The 17,884-nt window shown below is 33.3% G+C and overlaps 1 protein-coding gene across 1 annotated transcript in view; it reads left to right on the forward strand.

Annotated features, from left to right (window-relative positions):
• LOC123563025 (uncharacterized) overlaps window positions 1-17,884 on the forward strand; it is a 49,767-nt gene that overhangs the window by 10,441 nt on the left and 21,442 nt on the right. Inside the window, exon 2 of the mRNA XM_045355584.2 lies at window positions 15,138-15,795. Within this exon, the coding sequence (XP_045211519.2) occupies window positions 15,138-15,795 (658 nt within the window). The remainder of the gene's footprint in view (window positions 1-15,137; window positions 15,796-17,884) is intronic.

The raw sequence follows: 17,884 nt of genomic DNA on the forward strand, positions 1-17,884 counted from the left end.
ATAACGACGAACAGATTATGTGACTATTTTTTGCTACAATAAATGGGTACGAATGTTTCTGTTTAAGCTAGCTTTCGTTTAAATAGTGGATGTATTTTTTACATTTTAGTAGAAATAGAATGGAAAAGTGTTATTTAGATCACATCACTGCACTTAATATGCTTTTGAAGTAAACAATTGTTGCAGATAAAATCTCTCTTAAAAATATCTTCCCTACTTTTGTCGTGACTTTGTCAGTTTGAAGACAATTCTTCAAAATGAGGCGGCTGCGTGTGTCGGCACTATGAACACCATGCATTATGTATAAAATATAATGTTGGGGATAGATTTTAACGTAATATAACTATTAAACGCAAATGAAACACTTTAAATAAATTGACTGTATATCTAGTTTCTTTGCGCGAAATGAGCACTTAAATGATGTCATCCCTGCCCACACGTCATTTCATTTTTCAAATTTTTCACATCATTTATAGCGTTAAAAGATATCATTCTCTATATCTGTTAACTACAAGAGTCAATTTATATAACCTTTAATGCGTGCAAATTCTATTTCAGGTTGACACAAGAGATTTTTCAATTAACTCCAACTGGACGACGATTTGTTTTCATGATAGAGAATACGCTTATGTGAGAAGTTTGGTCAATAGATGCTGACAGACAGCCCGGATGAGCCATCGTACTCAGCGACATTCGTACCTCAACAGATAAAAGCTTACATTTATTGAGATCATGAAACTGAATATTTCCATGGGGTGCATCATTAGTAACCTGCTTACATATTGAATTCCAACACAGAATGCATCATGCATCTTTTCAAAGCGCTAAATTTGAATACATCTTCAGACATTAGAAAGGATGTACTGCTCTTTTAGCAGACGGCAAATCGAAAAAGCCTGTAGTGGGAATCAACATTCACTGGAATAACGAAAAAATTATAAACAGTAATAAAGAAGTGTTACTATACTGATTTGTTGCGTAAACGGTGCGGCACATATTTAAATGTGCGAATTGTTAGTTTTTTTCAATTAGAAACGAACATCTAAAATGCATAATGTTATTGATTGCTATAAGATTCTTTCACTGGTTGTAGGTGCAGATGGGAATTTCCGGCTTCGAGGGTAACTGTTTAGCCGAGAGCCGGATATTCCCATCTGCACCTATAACCAGTGACAGAATCTTTTTCTTGCATACCGACATCAAGAAATAATAATAATAATAAAATCAATCGAATGGCTTCTTTATAGAACTATTTCTTATAGCAGCGTAATTAAACAAAGCGCGGGAAAGCAACGTCCGTAAACAGGAAAGATGTCATGACGTTTCATAGACAAATAACAATGTTTAGTTCCGATTTTGTTTTATCAGTTGCAGCGTAACGTTATGAATTTTTGATAAAATAACGTCCTTTGAATCGAGAAATATATTATCAGGAACCAAGAGGAACTGTCAAGGTATTGGATTTTTATTTCGTTTTTGAAAGAAAATAAAACTACATGAATCATCTCCATATATGTAGTTCGTATACGTCATTTAAAGCACGAGAGTCATCTTCCGGGGTACACCCCGGGGTGTAAGATGGATTTTTCCAGCACCGGTAAAAATACCGGAAATCCCCGTCTGGTATGCAAGAATTACATTTTCTGCTTATTTCATTTGGACAAAAAATAAGAATAACGCATAATCGTACGAGAAAAAAACAACTGTTTTTTTTTTTTTTAAGTATTTATGTTATATATAATGTTAATTTAATCTGACTTGTCTCCATTGATGATAATGTTTTTCTCATACCCTGTCTTTGTCTTGATTTTTCCTAACATACCGTATTCTGCTAAAGGTTTGTTTAACCTTCATTCTATGTCATCTTTCAGTGTGTGCCCCATATACCAGATTAGTTCTAATAAAATAAAAATACGGGATAGTGCATATACGGGAAAAATCTGGCCAACGTATATTTTAACAATACTGTTCCGTGTATTTCCCGTATACGAAAAGCAATTCAGTCTGTATGTGACACAAATACGGGATCTGTATCCTACGTATATCTTGCATATACGGGAAAAAACCCCGGCCCGTATATCAACAAAATACAGTTCCGTATATCCCCGTATATCAGATGCAAATAAATTCCGTATATGCCACATGTACGGGATCCGTATATTACGTATACCTTGCATATACGGGACAAGTCCGTAGCCCGTATATCAAAAAATACAGTTCCGTATATGCCCCGTATATGTCAAAAGTACGGGATCTGTATACTTAGTATATCATGCGTATACGGAAAAAAATCCGATGCCCGTATATTTGAAAAACCAGGTCCGTATATGTCCCGTATATTAGATGCAGTTGCAGTCCGTATATGTCAAAAATACGGGCTCCGTATACTACGTATATCCGGAATATACAGGCTCGTATACGTGTTCCGTATATTCTAAAATACGACAAGTATACGGGATAAATTTCAAAGACCCTTCTAATACATGGAAATAAAATCTATGTTAAAGCAGAACACTAATAAACACCATTTCTAATTGATTTTTTTTTTGTTGAAAACTCGTATATTTAATATATACGGGAAATATACATGTATGTATATTCGGCGTATACGGGATGACAAATATACGGACTTCCCGTATACTAGATGTTCCGAATACGGGATTGTATACTAGGTCCGTATATTTGTAATATACACCCCGTATACTCCCGTATTTTCGAAATATACGGGACCGTACACTCCCGTATATTGACCCTTTTTTCGCAGTGTGATTATGTTAATTGAAATATTTTTATTTAATTTTCATTTCTAAAACCTCTTGTAAAAGTCCTGCACTTTCGGACAACTGATATCAAAATGCACGAGAAAAACGATCATAATTACAGATTAATTGAATGGGCGGATTAAAAGAAGTAAGGTTCATTCTAAAGTTTGAAATCTCAAGGAATTTTAATCGAACTTCAACTTCATACGTCAACTTCGCAAAAGACGTTGAAGGGGAAGGCGAAGGTTGAAATCTCAAACTCTCTATCATCATCAAAAGTGATTAACAGCAACTAAATAGAAACGACTGGTCAACTAATTACACACTTAACTATACTTGCAGCTAATTACCGAAAAATAATATATACAATTGAAGAGTAAATACTGCATATAATTCACATTTAGGTCCTTTGTCTGCTTCAACTTTTGTCCCTGCTTCCCTGTATTTGTTGCATTTGATCCATCAGTAATCACTATTGTTCTTAAGTGGAAGCTGGAGATATGGAAACCATTTAAAAATTACATCATCACAAAATAAAACAACCAGAACTCAAGCACATAATGGACGTGTAAAACAAGAAGTAAAATTCTTGACGAAATGTTACACTACTTTTAGAAATTCAGAAAAAAACAACTTTTCAATACCTCTTGAAATGCATATGAAATAATTTAAATTGAACGGATATCTTGAGAGTCAAAGTGAATCCTTAGAGTAAAAAAAAGAAAAAACAAAAACATTTCAAAACAGGTTAAATGCGTTTTAAGAAATATTATATTTTTTAAGGGCAGTGTGAATGTTATTAACTAATGTTTGTTTGTTTTGGGTTTAACGCCGTTTTTCAACAGTATTTCTGTCATGCGGGAAGTTAACCTAACCAGGGTTCCTGGATTCTGTACCAGTACAAACTGTTTTCCGCAACTAAATACAAACTTTCCCACATGAATCGGAGGTGGAGGACTAATGATTTCAGACACAATGTCGTTTATTAAATAGTTACAGAAAACATGCACCCCGCCCGAGGATCGAACACACGCCCCTACGATCCGTAGACCAATGTTCTACCTACTGAGCTAAGCAGGCGGGCTAATATTAACTAATGAATATGAATGAATGAAGAAACATATTGAACGAAAATAACTGAAGACAAGTTTAATAAAGAACTAACATTTTACATACGAGGTTTAATTAAAACAGGCAAAAATCTTATCCGTTTTGTGGTGAAAGGTGTACGAAAAATGGCGAAAATTAAGAGAGCATTGTCATATGAAATAGAGAAAAGTGGAAACTTCACAGGTCGCTCAACACGACAAAAACGAAAATGTTGCAGGCTCGGTTTGATTGAGCCTGTTCGTGGACGGTAGTCGAAATGCATGCTACCGTCCACGCCCTCTAGCCCCGGGTTGAGCAGAACTCAACATTTACACATGCTAAAAGTACAAAAGGCAATTTAGAGACATCCGCAGATGTATTCAAACGGCGGTGAGCATGGAACCTTCAATGATACACGTGTTGAGGCGTGTAATTCCACGAAGAGCGGCGTTTGGTCTCCAGATAAAATAATGGGTTTACCCCAAACGAGAAAACAATGGGCAGAACTAAACAAACTGAAATTTAGGAAGGGGATCTGAGGTTATGGAGCCTGCGTATCACAGGAACTGTCAAAAGACAAAATTAAAAAGCAGGCACCATATCCAAGGGGTGATTATACAATACCCAAGGCTATGAAAGCGGGAGTATTGGAACCACACAGGCCAAAATGGTCATGTTGAGAAACTAAACAGTACCAATAACACGACATAAAAGTCGTGCTGAACGATCTGAGAAGATCGAAATATAACAGCCCTGATTGAATGTACGGGGAGACTTTTTACGGCCGCCACACGGCACAAACAACGCTGCTGTGATAATAAAATAGAGAAAAGTGGAAACTTCACAGGTCGCTCAACACGACAAAAACGAAAATGTTGCAGGCTCGGTTTGATTGAGCCTGTTCATGGACGGTAGTGGAAATGCATGCTACCGTCCACGCCCTCTAGCCCCGGGTTGAGCAGAACTCAACATTTACACATGCTAAAAGTACAAAAGACATTTTAGAGACATCCGCAGATGTATTCAAACGGCGGTGAGCATGGAACCTTCAATGATACACGTGTTGAGGCGTGTAATTCCACGAAGAGCGGCGTTTGGTCCCCAGATAAAATAATGGGTTTACCCCTAGGGTTAGGGTTAGGGTTAGGGTTAGGACACGAACATTAAGAGGAAGGGCTCATTAAAAATAAAAGATGAATTTCAGAATATGAAATAAAATTCCGCCGTAAATATGAAGCCAACCAATTTGACCGTTAGTATGAACATGCTAAAACACTAGGAATATGTAAATAGAAAAACAATGACAGAATATAAAATCTATATCGAAAAACGATATCTGAATTTTAGGTAATGTTTTCTCTTTCTTTTTGTTATTGAAAATTTAAGAAAACTACGAATACTATGAATTTGGACCTTGCATTTACTTTACTAGTCCTAGGCTGGTTTCGGATGTAATATTGGAATAAGTGTAGACTTAATATCGGATATTGACATGTATCTGTTTCATTGAAAGAAAACAATTGAGAGAAAATAATTGTTATATACATGTAGTTAACCGTCACAGCAAAGCAAACAAATCAATATACAAAAGTCTATAATCCTAAATTAAAACGTAAATACCTTATGTACGGGAATAACCGGTATGGATTGGCCTTAAATCGGCCTTCGTCTTCTGGAAACTTTAAATAGAGCATCGAAAAGCAATATCGTCGTTTTTTGAAAACATATTAGACAAACTGTATAGATAAATGTAATTTTGAATATTCAATCCAGCTTCAATGATCATCATGGAGCTCATTAAAAGTATTTTTCCAGATAAATGGCTTTCAAAGTACTGCAAAATTATAAAAAAAAAATAGTTTGAAGTAGAAAAATTCAACGTTCGCAAAATTTAAACTTTAATGGAAGAAACAAAACAAAGTCATGCTTTTCATCACGGAAATCTTCAACTTTATCAGAAAGTAAGCTTGACAGTGAAACAATTTATTTATTATTTTGATTGGTTAAACGTCGCACCGACACAATTATAGGCCATATGGCTACTTTTCAGCCTTTTTGGTAGAGGGAGACCCAAGGTGCCCCTCAGTGCATTATTTCATCACGAGCGGGCACCTAGGTAGAACCACCGAGCTTCCATTAGCCAACTGGATGGATTCCTCACATGACGAATTCATCGCTCCGAATGAGGCTCGAACCAACATCGATGAGGGGCAAGTGATTTGATGTTAGCAACCTTAACCACTCGGCCACGGATGTCCCGAGCTTGAACAACAACAACAACAAAAAAGAAAAAAAAAAAAGAACAAAAAAAAAAAACAAAAACAACACTGATATTAAACTAACACCTGACAAAAAGGTTTTACTGAAGCCTGTAATCAAACTTATTTGTTTCCAGTACAATGATTTATTTGTGTTTTCTTCGTATTGATAAATTTAAAAAAATGTTTCTATGTCAGAATGTTTTCTGGATTGATCAAAATAAGGGTAGATTTCTTGGAAGCATAGAGCACTAAAACACAGCTTCAGAGCCACGCATTTGTAAAGTAGGCCCGCAACAAAAATAATCTGTAATGAAAAATAATACAAACGGGTTGCTTTAAAAATCCAAGAAGTACATTTGAATTTTATGCAAAATATAAATAGAGTAGGAGGAAGGGGTAAGGGGTAGAAAGGGGTCGGGTGGGGAAAGTAGAACAAGGATGGATATATAAAGGAAATGCTACATTCCTTAGTCACAGTTACACAACAACGTAAACCACAAGCTTAGAGCATGCTAACCTCGCACTCATGGAGTCTTACACTTTATTTGTCGTCGCACCCTCAAATAGGAAAGCGTATTGATTAAATGTAGAGGGGTCAATCACTAAACATGTACTGTGCTTCCTCTTCTTTTGATAAACACATTTTTAACACATTTTACAAATACCTGGTTAAAATAAGGACTATGTTTAATTTTCCGAATACATTCCCCTAGTATTCCGGGTGTGTAAGTCCAAGTTCAAAAGTAATTTTAGGTTAAGGTTAGGGTTAAAAACCTGGCATTTTTTATTATTGACACTGATAGTGTTCGTTATGAATAAGCATAAAAGATGCATATAATGACTTATAAGATGACATAGATTTATTTGATAACACTGATTCAAGTCATTTTATTTCGAAAGTGTTCAAAAGGTGATCGGCAAATTCAAAGATAGGGCTGCAGACATTCCCACTGTTGATTTTTTTTTGGATTCAGAAGTAAAGTATAGTCAAATGTATTAGCAAATGAAGTAACTGTAAGAAACTGTCAAGATATAAAAAAAAATCAGTGGTGAAGGAAAACAATTACAAAAGAAAAAATAAAACAGAATATAAAAGCCAAAGTAGCAATAACTTTAAGGTTATTCGTTCAGAAAAGTACGATATTTTTAATGATGTTGTTAATAAAACGTCTAAGTCAAGTATGATAGTAGAAGATGTGTAGTGTGGTACGGGATGTTCGGTCCAAATGCGATGCTGTCGAAATGAGATTTTTTTATAGGAATTTTAGCTCATTTGACAAACTGGCATGTTCTGAGTAACAATTGACAATTCGAAAGTACAATCAGCTGTTGTCTTGGAAACATTATCACTTTTCCGACACCATGTTTTACTCTAGCTGTACTATAATAAAGACAGAATGTCTCAATGAAGAATCCTTGTAAGAATAATAACAAGAGGAAAAACATGATGAAATTTAAAAAAATATTATGCTATAATCTACTTCTGTCTCCTTCTGTCCTTCTTTTTTTTCAATTTAGTACCTATTTTTCCAGATCTATGATTTTCAAAGTACAGAAAAACTATTAAAAGCAGGCTGGCTTATAGCGGGTCTTTTGTTATTTCCAGGAGCCTGCTCATAATGAAATAATGCACGGAGGTGCATCTGGGACCTTTCTCCACCATCAAAGCTGGAAAGTTGCTATATGGCCTTTAATTGTATCTGTGCGACTTTTAAACACAACAAGATAAATAAATAAAATAAAACCGTGAAAAGAGTTTATTGCGCCTGCGCAGCGGGACAGAAAACGATAACCATGAAAAAATCTGTATCTTTTCATTCAATAACAAAGTTTTTATAAACCGTAAAGTTCCGCAAATACATTTATAAACGCATAAGAATATATTATTTAAGTTTTAATTTGCAATTTACTTTGATGTATATGCTTATAATCAAGGGAGAGCAGGTTTTATTTAAATGATCTGCTGTACACATACTTTAAAGATATTTTGCTTTGCCTTTAGCGTAAAGTGTCCTATCATAAATGATCAGTGGTGTGTAAGTTGAATTTGCGGTGTTTAACGGGATCAAAAATAAATAATTGTGTAATGTATTCAAGTCATACTGACGCAAATTAGTTAATTAATCTGCATTGGAAGAACATTTGGATTTATACAGTAGTTTGCCGTCTGTCAAGGACATTCAAACTGTTACAATGATAAACTTGTTCACGTGTCCAATTAAGGCACCATTGTAAAAGGCTCGCGAATGCAAGATTGAATTCAATTTAGTATTAAGCCAATTATGTTTTTATAATGCATATAATTAATATCAAACTACATGTATAATAATTCGATTTTTAGAATCTTTGTTCAAAGGATTCAAGAACACACTTCTGTAGCATTTGTGTCACCGTGCTTTGAATTAACATACTATTTTCCTGAAATGTAAATTCGTATTTTTGAATAGAAGAAATAAAACTTTTCGCACTACACTGTACATGAAGTCGTATAAAATTCAACAGATTATGCGACCGCTGCCGGCGCCGCCATCTCACAAACCCCCACACACCTCCTACCCTTGTACCACCTGTTTAACTATAAATTCCCACTCCCAGTTCCCTTGGCGTTTTCTGCTAATTTGTCAATGTTTTTCTAATGATTTTAAATTCAGTATGATTACAAATGTCTTCAAAAAACTTATTATTTTACATCTTTGATGATATTTTCTAGATCTACTTTTCGTTATAATTAAATGCGGGGTGGAGCAGTCAAACTATTAAGAGTTTTAACTACCGCCTATTTGTGAAGGATCTCGAAATTCAAAGCTATTGCATTGCATTGCATTGCAAATTAAAAGAACAGAAAATCATGAAAAAAAAAAAAAAATGATCACATATAAAGGATTCCACAGACGGTAGGTTTTAGTTGTACAACACCAATAATCTCAAAGATGTACAATTTTCACATTCAGACAGTATTCCACTCAAATATCAATCACGGAGTTTACCTCCAAAGAAATTCGCTCTTAGATTTCACGCAGGAGACAGAACAGGGCTTACCATGTGCTAATGTAGGAACTAACCCAGGAAGACCCAAGGTCATACAAGAATTTTATTAAAATGGATAAACATGCTTTAGTTGATCTGTTAGAACTGGTGACACCATTTATCTAATCTATTAAGTTTTCAATGTCATCCTTTTTTCCATCGTGCATTGGAAGCCATTCTCTTTCAGATTTATGTTTATATTTGGACAATTATTTCTGGAATTTAATTCACTCGCCTCATTATCAGCTGATAATTTACCAATTTGTTGCTTGTCAACGTGGGTGGTACGTAAGGCAAAACTTACGAAATAGAACATGTTGTAACTTGTAAGTCAAGACTTAAGATTTACGAAATCAAGGAATTGCATTGTACACATGATACTATTTGGCTGTACATCTTACATTTAATTGGTGTTGTGCAACTAAATCCTACCGTCTGTTGCGGTCTTAAAGAAATTACGAATGAAAAGATATATGTAGTACACTAAAGAAAACACACAAAAAAGTGAAAAACAGCAATAAAGATATTCACATAAAAGAACATAGCCTTCCTTCACGTTTTGTTGAATTTCGAATAGGCGTCATTTAGATACAGTTGAATATCGTTACCTCGATATCGGTTAGCTCGATACTCCGGTTAGCACGATGTGTTTTAGTCGGTCCCGATTTTTCCCTATATATTTCAACGTAATTATTTATCATTACCTCGATATGATTAGCTCGATATTTTGTTTAGCTCGATGAGATTTTCAGTCCCGTCAACTTACCTGTACTGTTTTTACACCTGGTTTCATCGATATCACAGCTTGTCAAAAATATCCATGTTATATGTAAGGTGTGAAAATCAACCTATTGTTGTCTGGCGATGTATTAATCATAATCAAGTTAGTTTGTGTGTTTGTTATTCAATTTTTAAATCCAATATAAATGTCAGGAAGTTTGCATTTAATTCCCAATAATTAGTCTTATAAAACAGCGTGCAAGCGGGCAAGCTGTTTTCCAATATACATGTAACAACTAATTTGGATGAAATATTTTTTCTGTCTGACGGAGTAAAAATCTGCTATTTAGGGTTGAGTGATAATATGCGTATTTAACTGGCAAATTTTCGTTATCGAAGCACAGTCAAAATGGCTACTCATCTAGGAACTTTACCGCTACATGCAGACTTATTTAGGGAAGGAATAAAAATGCGAATGTCTACACGTATTTTTTGAAAAATTAAAAAGTTGTATGTATGTATGTACTTTTTAAATAGGGTGTTTTATTTGTCAATAAAATTACAATCGTATTTACGTTTTATATTATTTCTTTCCCCTTTCAAACCCTTTGAAAATGCATTGGATATTATGACAATATAGACGACACAAGTACAAAGTAGTCCCAGATAGTCGATATCGTTACGTCGAACTTCGGATACGTCGATGTAATTTTTACAGTCCCTTGAATATCGAGGTAACGGTATTCGACTGTATATTACACTGGTTGACACGTGTCCTATATCCGGCCCAAAGAAGTGCTGTACGTTATGCGGTTTTTGTGATCTATGTATAAACAGAATTAAGAGAGCCGTCTTATCTTTCATACCGGTGTCGGTGTTGTTAAGCAAGTTATACATGCTCTATAGCTTTTATATATTAAATTAAAACATTGTCATGACGTCACTCTTTTGTACTCGCTGTACTGTATTTTTAATATTGGACTGCTTTCAATGGGACTTAGTACAGTATTTTCCACGTGGAGGCCAATACTATTTTAATATTGGACTGTGTATTTAATATTGGTCTGCAAGAGGAAAACGATTTATTTACAGAATCAATATCCTCGAGTAGTCAAATATTTATCATTAGTGATTACCGAGAGAGGCTGACATGATGGGTATTTAACAAGCCATATATCATCGCTTAAGCCTATGTGTTCAATACCATGCAGTAACTAGATTAAAAAACTGAACCTGCAGTAATCCTGACAACAATTCAGAAACACCTTTGATAGATACTATTTTTGTAATATTATATAAATTAAGTTAAAACATAAATACATAATTTTCATCTTATAAAATACAATTATATTTTCATCTACAACACAATACTTTCATTTTGTTTATTTGTAGTGCACCGTATCTATGCATGTGCTCCTTGTTATCTCCCTTTAGGCCAAATTAGTCCACTGCAATATGTATGACATCATCATAGCTAATTATGACACCATATTTCAAAGGAAATGTTATCACTAGAGTATAGGATGACACTAATTGGCTGCTTATTTGAACAACAAGCTGCATTTAGAACAGTTACGCAGTAAAATGTTCATTCAAAATAACCGAATAAATGATTGTGAAACTGTTCTATTATGAAAAGGAAAAATATAATTTAATGAAAATATGTAACAAAATAAGTCTTATGCTTTTTATTTGTATGAAAATTTAGATAATAATAAAATAATGATCTTATTCACAAAGAACATTTTCCTTGGAATAAATTATCTTTTGCTGACTTGGAAACTATTCTATGTGCAGGCATTGACTTGGAACAGTTTCGCGGGAAATTAACTTGCTTTCCCAGAAAGAACAAAATGACACATTTTGAATAAAATAGAAATATATACAGTTATGAGTCTAATAATTTTCCAGTATATGTATTGGGACAAGTAGTACATATTTATGTAAAAAGGTGATTTTGTGAAAAACTGTCACTTTGAACAGTTTCGTGTTGAGCCCATGATATGTTGTCTGAAAAATTGATTAAGTTTGGTCATAACATGTATCCAAGTTAAATTAATAAAATATCGTTCATATATTCTCATATAAACATCGACCTAGTAGATAGAGTAGCTTGAGAGGCTATAACATGTCGTACATGGAAAATATTAAGTGTGTTACATTTTCACCCTTCAGGGTATTATCTATGGATGTGAAGGTTGATTTTATTACTTTTCTTCAGGGCTCAGGGGTGAAAGAAAGTAAACCATAACAAACATATTGATTACCATTTTTGACCCTTAACTGACGGACTGACGTTATAATTTTGCATTCCTTACAATAATGTGTTTTCCTTAGGGTAGAATTAGCTATTACAAACTAATTTGTACATTTGCAGTCTTAGTTGTAAAATGCATTTTAGGAAATGAATCAATTATTTTGAATAATTTATTGTTAGGATGACCCCTCAAAATACAAGATTTTCTAAATCTTACTAATATTTTTAATTCTCTATTCTAATAAATATTGTAATGTAATAGAAAATGTATTAATGTTAAATCATTATTATTCAAGGGAGACTAATTTTCGTGGATTTCGTGGCGGAGTAAATTCACGAAATTTAATCCCAACGAAAAAGTAAACATAACATTCATTGTATGTTCCACGAATTCATATTCTCACGAAATAGTCGTTTTGACCAAAACCACAAAATTTCACGATAATGCTATTGTACTATGAAAGTGAAAGTTGATCAGACTACGTCTATTTTAATTGAACGTACTGCACCATTAAACAGAAATTTGCACATTTAATATCGTTATTTAGCCATTTGCGTCATTTTCTGACATTTCGCGTTCCCGGAAAGAGATACATGGGAAGTTACGATAACTCACTTCAATCTACAATGTGGTATATGTCTCTATTTGTCTCAATATTTTTCTCACGGCGGCCAATATCTCCATAAATCGCCATGTACCGCATATCTTGTTTAAATAAATTAAAACATCAAAGTAGGTATATATTGTTTACGTTTGTTGTAATCTTCAGTAAGAGTATACTCTCTTGCAAACCATTAACGTTACGCTGTATTTTTACATAAGATGTTTCACAGGGTACACTTCTTGTCATAACTGTTTCTATAGATGATTCTGTGATATGTACTATACTGAAGGTAGAAAGTGCCATAATCGTTTCTTTGATCGAAGCCGATGCGCATAAATATTATTCAATAAATGGGAGAACCGATCCATATTTATACTGTCATCATAATTGCGTGATGCAAGAAGAACGTTTGCATGCATATCCGACAAAATATCAACAGAACTTTCTTTCATGTAATTGCAACGCAAGTCTGATAAGTTAAACATAATTTCCTTTTACGGGAAGTATTATCGAAAGACCTTATTCCCAAACCTGACATAACATTTACCTCATAACCATCTTGGGTTAATGACTTTCTACTATCAAACTAATAGTAAACTCATCATTGTCTTTTTTTACTTTCATCATAAACGTTAATATCTAAATATATAACTGTATTTGCACCAGAAGAATCTACATATCTTTTAATAATTTACCGCTTTATACAAGTTATTACAATCATAGACAGTTTTACCATTTTAGTCATGACAACTTAATTATTAAAGCAATCTGATCTGCTAGCATAACCATTCCGTTAGCAAGCGTATTGACCTTTAAAATGACAAATAATCTAGCGTAAATATAAACCTCTTTCATTTATTGTAATGTTTGTTCATATCTTTCTCAATTTTATTTTATCTAAACATGTATGTATAGTTATATTGCAAAATATCTTATTTATTATATCTTTTTTTATTTTTGATTGTTGCGGTTGATCTCAGTCAATACCAACTAACTAACAATATTTTTTTTTATAAATATCATCATCAGTATCTTCATAATTTAATATAATATCATAATTATGACGGTTTGACTTCTATGGCAAACTACCCACTACCAGGCATTTATTTTTCATTAAAATTTAACATGTTCATTAATACATTTTACAATCAATTCATCGGAGTGTTTGTTAGGTGTAATAGTTTTGTTTTTATCTGCAGCAAATTTTCGAAGTTCTGTTTCAAATTGTTGTTCCAGTTTCAGTAACAGTAACATGCTTTTTTTTTAAAGTAGTCTTTCTATCTGCAACAAAATTTCGAAGTACTGTTTCAAATTTTTGTTCAAGTTTCAAGTGCTTGTTTTCATGCAGTCCCCATTGCATTTTTGTAAATCTTTTTAATAAATTTCTATTATTTTTAAAATAGAAAAAGTGGAAACTTCACAGGTCTGAAGTCTAGCTGCTTCAGAACTGAAAAATATGTTTCTGTTCCATTGAAAACATCATTTACCGAAAACGGTCACGTTCTCTTTATATATATAATGTCTTTTTATCATAAAGAAAAAAAAAACAATTAAAGAATAAAACTATTGGGACGTATTAGGTAGGAATACTTTACAAGAAACACGATATGAATTAAAAAAGTAGGTGTGGAATAATCAATTTCGATGTCTCTATTTTACCTGAAATCCATTAAGTGTGTTATGTTGATTACATAAATATTGATCCATTAGCAATATCTCCTTCCAAGGCGTTAATGAAACATATAATCAATCGGGCAACAGGAATATATTACTACAACATACAATATCAAGACAGAACAAGTGTTTTTTAAAGTGACTATTTTTTTTTGTTGTTGTTGTTGTTTCTTCTACAAATGTTACCAGAAGGTAACTACAATGTATAATTTATTGTTCAAAGTGTTAAATGTCAATAAGTGAAGGCACACTGAACATACTGTCACTTCCTATTTCAAATTCGAAAACATAGTTTTCCGAAGAAACACATGTTCTCAATCTCATTAAATATTAGCTTTATGTTTCATTTCTTTTTGTTTTTCTTTTATAAATTGTAATTTATCAAAACTTTATTCATTGTTTCTATTTTCTTATGAGCTACATCGTAAATACTGCCAAAAAGACAACATAAACACGATTAAACAAAAGCTTTACTCCGTCAGATTGGTCGATATTTTGGTAATGCTAGTTTTCCAGTAAACTTACATTTTGAGATCCAGGTCTATTTGTATCGTTTTCCAATAACGCTGTGTTTATTGTCTGCGCACAGAAACCAATATCTTAATTTCTCAAACAGATTGTTAACATTAAGTTTAAACTAATTACGATTTCAAAAGTGGCCAGGAACCTTCATACTACTGGTGACAAATCTATTGGTATATTGCTTATAACTTTTGTTTGAAATATTGTTTCTGCATTTCAGGCATTACAGCTCAGGTTTTTTCAAAAAGAAGAAACGGCAAGGCTCAAAAAAGAAAAGTCACAAAGAAGTAAATTTTTCGTTAAAGTTCCGGAACAAGGTACTTTTTTGTACTCTGCCTTTGTTGACAACGAATCCTGTGCAGATAACGAAAAGGACTCTCATCTCCTTAAAAGCAGGAAATTGACAATTATAGCATGGCAAAATGAAACTTCTGTTAACCAAACATTTTGTTGCTGTATATCGACATTAAATAAAAGAACAATACAAATGAAAGTTATAAAGTTTGATCAAAGCCCTCCTTCTCAACTTATTGCAATGCGCTTAGAGTGTATTTTAAGTGAAGATAGCGACAGTATTATAGGCGCGTCACTAACTACTCAAAGCATTCCTTGCTCTGAAAACAACAAGCATTATATTAAACCTACCATTCGTAATTCATGTCTACTTAGAGATAAAATTGCAGTGTGTAACAGATTAATGTATGGTACCGTTAATCCCAAATTAATCATAGAATGGTTTGAAGTTCATCGTTTCCTTGGAGTGGATCATTTCATTATGCACCCAGAACGGGGATTGAATTTACAGGCGCGGAATGTTTTAAAATATTATGCGAAGAAAGGATTAATGGAAGTAATAGATTTTGAATTTCCCCTGAAAGGTGAGTTATTCAAAGACTATAAAATATGCATTGGCAAAGAGTTGTATTTCACAATAGTAAATGCATTAACTAGGAGATATTGTATTTATGTGTTACGAAAACACATATTCTATATCTACTTGGTTTCAGCATTCAGCAGTTTTGTTCTTATTTTTATTACAGTGATAAAGACAATCCTGGAAAAAATAGTAAAGCATTTTGCACGATCAAACTGTACATTATTTCTTTAAAAATAAAAGCGTAATTGCAACAAACTTCATAAAAACCTTATACAACAAGCACAAGCACTATATATGTCCCTTTAAAAGGTTGGGACCGGAGAAACTATATATTTTCCCTCTGAATATATACAGAGGAGAAAAGCTTCTCTGGTCACAATCAGTTAAATAAAAATATCACTACTGATTTGTGAGACAATATAACAGAGATTTGTACTTTGCCGTAATTGGTCTGGCATATTGTGGTTGTTATTTGTTCGTATAAACACTTTATTCCTGTTACAATTTATTTAATGTACACAATGGGTCCGTCTTATCAAAATACTGACGAGAATAGTTTTCTCGTATCTTTCTCGTAACTCTTCCATCGTAAAAATGAAAGGAGTTTTATGAAAATTATTGTAGCTACGATATAGTAAGTGTCCTTTAACTTCTAGTTAATTTATGATAGTGTCAGGGATTTCGTACGTAAGTATTTACGATATAGTAAGTAACATTTGCGGCACCCATATGAGCAACCACGACGAAGCTTTTTTTCCAAACATCCGGCGGATCTTTCTGCAGAATAATTTAATTTTCCTTGTACACATTGCATCACAGTGAATGAAATGTCGATTTTTGTCTACATCATTAAACAACAGCACGCACTAGTCAGTGCGACAAAAAGCAGAAGCTATTGCAATAAAAATATTGAGTTCAAATCTTTGTCATTGCTGATTCCTGTGTTGACAGATCATTATAATTGAAGTGATATGCTGGTAAAGCTTCAATTCAATGAATTATTGTAAAAATATTTAGTTCTTTTGTTAGTATTATGGCATTACCTTCTCTCGTACCCTAATAACTTGGAATCAGTGTGTGCTTTTTCATCTATACTATTTCAATCATCGAATCATTAAATGTCCTATCAGAAATACTGATCATATTACTCTTGAATAAATCATCGGTCCAAAGATAATGACTGGTCTACATCCAACAGAGGTTTACAGGAATATTTCGTAGTTTGTTCGCTTTTTTACAGATAATATTCCGTTTTCTTTATAAAAACAAACACACATTATTCCAGAATGGAATTGCATTATAAGAAATGTTGATGAATAAAAATGAATCGTCGGCAAATCTACTAGCACTGCTTCTAGTTCAATAAATTGCATAATTTGTCTCACTCTCATTTCTACTCACTGGAATACAGTTATAAAATACAGCTTAGCATCTGGTAAAAATTGAAGTCTTTGGCTGAAAATATAAATCTAGTTACTTCCTTATTCTATTCATGAACGAGAAAACACCATACGGAACCAATGCAGGCTCTAAAGCATCCCGTTCCTGGAAAGCTGAAATGCATGCTAGGCGTTCAGTTAACAGGACAGATAGATACTTCAATAGGTAAAATATGTTACATTGTAGTTCAGTATTTGTTTAAAACATTCAGGAATATCATAAGTATTATGAGTCAACTTATACCTAAGTTAGCCATACATATATAAAGAAACTGGTCAACTTGGTCAATATTGCACTTTGTTAGTTGGTAAAATCTCACTTTTCTACTTGATTATTTTTTTGCTTGACCTTTTCACTAGTGTTAGACAATTAATATCAATATTTATTCAGTTCACTATAAAAATAATCTTCATGATTTACATATTGATTTTATGTTTGATTGGTAAACTCATACCTGCCCTAAAACTATGTAACACTCAGAGTGATTTTAAACCAAACTCGAGCCAATTTGACTAACTCATACATAATAATAAATCCTAAAATGTTTCCTGTCACTTACCCGTCTCTTCTGCAGTTCCGCAGGGGTCCATGGTTGGGCCTCTGCTCTAATTTGGATACATATGGGAACTTCCACAGGGCCTCTGCTCTAA

The sequence above is a fragment of the Mercenaria mercenaria genome, chromosome 2 (genome assembly GCF_021730395.1).
Source record: "Mercenaria mercenaria strain notata chromosome 2, MADL_Memer_1, whole genome shotgun sequence".
NCBI classification, from domain to species: domain Eukaryota; kingdom Metazoa; phylum Mollusca; class Bivalvia; order Venerida; family Veneridae; genus Mercenaria; species Mercenaria mercenaria.